At 52.3% G+C, this 3,701-nt stretch overlaps 2 protein-coding genes across 2 annotated transcripts in view; both read right to left on the bottom strand.

The window, feature by feature from the left end:
* Positions 1-436: 436 nt before the first annotated feature.
* Positions 437-2,588, bottom strand: TERG_08522 (uncharacterized protein). Its single transcript, XM_003230869.2, has 4 exons — positions 1,851-2,588; positions 1,652-1,775; positions 1,268-1,554; positions 437-1,190 (listed from the first exon to the last, which is right to left on the bottom strand). The coding sequence occupies exons 1-4, from the start codon at positions 2,102-2,104 to the stop codon at positions 719-721; spliced, it is 1,137 nt and encodes a 378-aa protein (XP_003230917.1). The 5' UTR covers positions 2,105-2,588; the 3' UTR covers positions 437-718.
* Positions 2,589-2,591: 3 nt separating this feature from the next.
* Positions 2,592-3,701, bottom strand: part of TERG_08521 (uncharacterized protein) — a 2,942-nt gene continuing 1,832 nt past the window's right edge. Inside the window, exon 3 of the mRNA XM_003230868.2 lies at positions 2,592-3,633. Within this exon, the coding sequence (XP_003230916.1) occupies positions 2,613-3,633 (1,021 nt within the window). The 3' untranslated portion in view covers positions 2,592-2,612. The remainder of the gene's footprint in view (positions 3,634-3,701) is intronic.

Here is a 3,701-nt window from a genome sequence, read left to right as displayed (position 1 = left end):
GTGGGGATTTTGTGTCATTTTTGTTCTATCAATAAGTGAGCGTTGGAGGTCGTCGACTAGAGCACTGTTTAGCAGCGAGCTGACGGCAGTGTCCTCTATATCGTCAGAGAGGAATCCGCACAGTCATGATCCGAGACACATTTGCAGCCGTTGCTGTATAGACTGCTGGAATACTCGCTGCAGTTCTTGCGTAAAAAAAAGAAAGTAGTAAGGAAGAGCTCGCCCCCCCCTAGACGATTCCTCCGGGACTTTCACCTGGACCTCCCCGGCCGGGGTCTTCATTTTTGTCTCTGCACCAGGAGTCGGGGCATCAGTGTCTCCGACCATCCCCCACTCCTTTTAGTCTCCTCTTTCTTCTTCCGATGTCATTTGAGAAAATCGACAATAAATAGCGGCCACACTCGTACTATTGGGGGGGGGGGGGGGGGGGGGAGCGGCGCCATAGACACGCGCTCACACCAAATGAGAAAAGACGAATAGTACAAGTGTGGGCGCTATATATCGTCAGGTAGCGTAAAAATACACAAGATGGAAAAGGAAAAGGGAATACAGAGGGACGAAGAGGGATAGCGTAGCTACAGAAGAGAAGAAAATCCGTGGGGAAGAGGCCAAGTGAGATGGAGCGCCGCAAAGAGTGGGTGTAATGTAGTAGTAACAGAGGGTTTATAAAGTTGTACTAGACGCGGGATGTGCTTGGTGTTGTTGGTACAGGTGGTGTCTATAGTCGGAGGAGCTTGGTGGCCTGGGACAGGATGGTGTCCTCCTGTGGGAAACTCATGGTCTCCAGCTTCTCGGCATATGGGGTAGGCACTTCAGCACCAGTGACACGGATAGCAGGGGCTTGGAGATAGTCGAAACCGTATTCCATGGCGAGGGCGAGGATCTCGGACGAAACACCGAACATGGGGAACCCGGACTCAACAGCGATCAAGTGACCGGTCTTCTTGACTGACTTGACGATGGCCTCAACGTCAAGCGGCTTGACAGAGCGGAGGTTGATGACCTCGGCCTCGACACCATACTTGGACTTGAGCTGGGCGGCAGCCTGAAGGGAGAGGCCAACGGAGCGGGAGAGTGTGACGATGGTTACGTCCTTTCCAGGACGCTCGATCTTGGCCTTTCCGAGAGGAATAACGAAGTCGTCTTTCTGGGCGGCCTCGCTCATGGGGAAAGATTGTCCATAAAGAAGCCTATCGCCGTCGTTAGCAAAACAAGGAGAAAAAAAAAGGGGAGGTCCAATATTCAGCGGAGGAGAGTTCCAACTCACTCGTTCTCAAGGACGACGACTGGGTTGGGGTCACGAATGGCAGCCTTCAAGAGACCCTTGGCGTCCTCAGAGCTCCATGGAGTGACAACCTTCAGGCCAGGTATGCTTCCATACCAGGCAGCGTAGTCCTGAGAGTGCTGGGCAGCGACACCAGCAGCAAAACCGTTGGGTCCTCTGAAGGTGATGTTGCAAGGCTGGATACCTCCGGACATGTAGTGAGTCTTTGCGGCGGAATTAACGATTTGGTCGATGGCCTGCATGGCAAAGTTGAAGGTCATGAACTCGCACTATAAACACCGGACATAACGGAGAAATTAATTAGTACGGAACAATAGAGCAAGACGGTTAAACGGCGAAGAATGGCCAGGATCTTTTATCACATACAACCGGATGAAGACCAGCAAGAGCAGCGCCAACGGCGAGACCACAGAAACCCTGCTCGGTGATGGGAGTGTCAATAACTCGACGATCGCCGAATCGGTCGAGAAGGCCCTTGGTGACCTTGTAACTGAACACCAGCAAAGTCAGCACCAATTTAACGAAGCAGCAAGCAGGATGTGGTCAATTGGGCTGTAGGACTCACGCTCCGTTGTACTGAGCCACCTCCTCTCCGAGAATGAAGACCTTCTCGTTGCTGGTCAGCTCCTCCGCCAAAGCCTCGTTGAGCGCATCTCTGACGGTGACCTCCTTCACGCCGCTGGGAGCAGCATACGAGCGTCTCTGTGCAACCGGCTGGGCGAAGACAGCCGGTCGGAAGGCGGAGAAACGGGCTGCTGGGAGAGACGATCGCGGTGCCAGCAGTCGGGAAGCCGGCCGTAGTATCCTGGGGGCGGCCATTTGCGCGGGAATTTGTGCTGAGGACGGGGAGAAGAAGCTAGCTGGGCGGTCTCTGGCGACGAGGGAGAGCAATTGGCACAGGCAGCGGTCTCACTGAGCTGCTTCGGAGGTGCGTCTGATCGATCGAGCTGCTGGTCTTGCGTCGTCTTCGTCGTCTTCTTCTTCTTCGTCTTCGTCTGCTGCTTCTGCTTGTTTCGTTGCGAAAGTCGAAGTTCTTTTTTTTTTTGTTGACGGCTTGTTGAGCTGACTAAGAGATCACGTGGATCTCAGTCTGGACCTTCGAATTTCAACATCAAAATCAACAACATCAACAACTAAACTACAGCCACAAAGTACAATGACAGCTACAACTACAGCAGTGACGGCGATGACAAGGTGAGAGACTTGCTTAGGGGTAAACCATAACTAATTCCAAGTAAAGCTGTCTAGTGAAGTCTTTGCGAAGAAATGGAAAAGCAGGCAGTGTGATCTATCAGCGCTAACAAACAATATAAAATCTAATGAACCACTAAGAGCTAGGACAGCTCCAGTGCTGACTTGCCCAGGCCGTGAGCATGGTTCTCATCTGGACGCCCGGCATAAAGGCCTCTGCGTCTTTCTTAGGGTCAAAGTCGATCCCGACGATCTTAGTAGCCACAGTCACCCAAGGCTCGAGGAAGTCGAGATACAGCAGGTCCACCACATTCGACGTCGAGGAAGAGTCATCATCGTTTGTAATGGTAGCCATGATGCAGTTTGGAGCCCGGTAAAAGGACACAGGGGTGTGCACGGTGTCATCACCATCTGTCCCGCCGTCATCTTTGGTAGTGTATCCTGGCGTCAGGGTAGGCTCATCACCGTCCTGCAGTGGATTCTGCTCGTTGTCGGCTCCCTGGGACAGCGGTATATGGACGGCCTTTGCAATAAAGTCTTCCGTTCTGGACCACTGTTCCGGTGGACTAAGAGATGAAGAATCTCTAGGCATAAATCCTGCCTGGGTGAGAATGTTGGTAGCCTTGTTCAGCACCTTCAAGACCATGACGGCCTTGTCATACGGCACATCCTTCATATATCGGAACTCGTTGGTAAATGGCGACACGATGTACGCGCCATCCTGAGTAAAAGGGCCCTTAAAGATGTCAAACCGGATGCCGCCCGTGTTGATGATAGCGAGACCAGTGGTATTCTCACGGAGGTGGGGTCTAAGAGAGCTAGGGAGGACCTCTTTCTCGAGCCAGCTGTAAATGCTATCGTCGGACGGATATTTGGCCCGGGACATCCACAGTGTTTTCGGGGCACAACCGTAGACATGGTCAAGCTTGAGAACACTTCGAGCCTTCCGGATATCTTCAGTCACCTTCTTCCCTTCAGGTGTGTGGAAAGTTGACTCATCATGGCCCGAGTGGTAGTATAGCGAGAATAAATTGTTATCAATATATCTTCGAGTGAAAACAGGGGAGGCCCTGGCCGCAGACGTCTGTTTCTTCGCTGTGCTCAGCCCGCTCAACGACGCAAAGCCAATAGTTTCCATAAATCGCCCGCTGGCAAGGCTGTATGCTTTGTTATCATACTTGACGTAGTCACGAATATGATGATGGGCCCCCAAAGAACTGAATCG

The sequence above is a fragment of the Trichophyton rubrum genome (assembly GCF_000151425.1).
Source record: "Trichophyton rubrum CBS 118892 genomic scaffold supercont2.16, whole genome shotgun sequence".
Taxonomy (NCBI): Eukaryota; Fungi; Ascomycota; class Eurotiomycetes; order Onygenales; family Arthrodermataceae; genus Trichophyton; species Trichophyton rubrum.
Note: the sequence above shows the minus strand (reverse complement) of the source record. Positions and strands in the feature narration are given on the sequence as shown.

Bases quoted from the DNA above. Each gene is read 5' to 3' on its own strand.
- TERG_08522 (XM_003230869.2), bottom strand. From the start codon at position 2,104: ATGGCCGCCCCCAGGATACTACGGCCGGCTTCCCGACTGCTGGCACCG. The intron at 1,555-1,651 runs GTATGTGATAAA...CGGTGTTTATAG, and splicing joins TTGCTGGTCTTCATCCGGTT to TGCGAGTTCATGACCTTCAA. The intron at 1,191-1,267 runs GTGAGTTGGAAC...CGACGGCGATAG, and splicing joins GTCGTCGTCCTTGAGAACGA to GCTTCTTTATGGACAATCTT.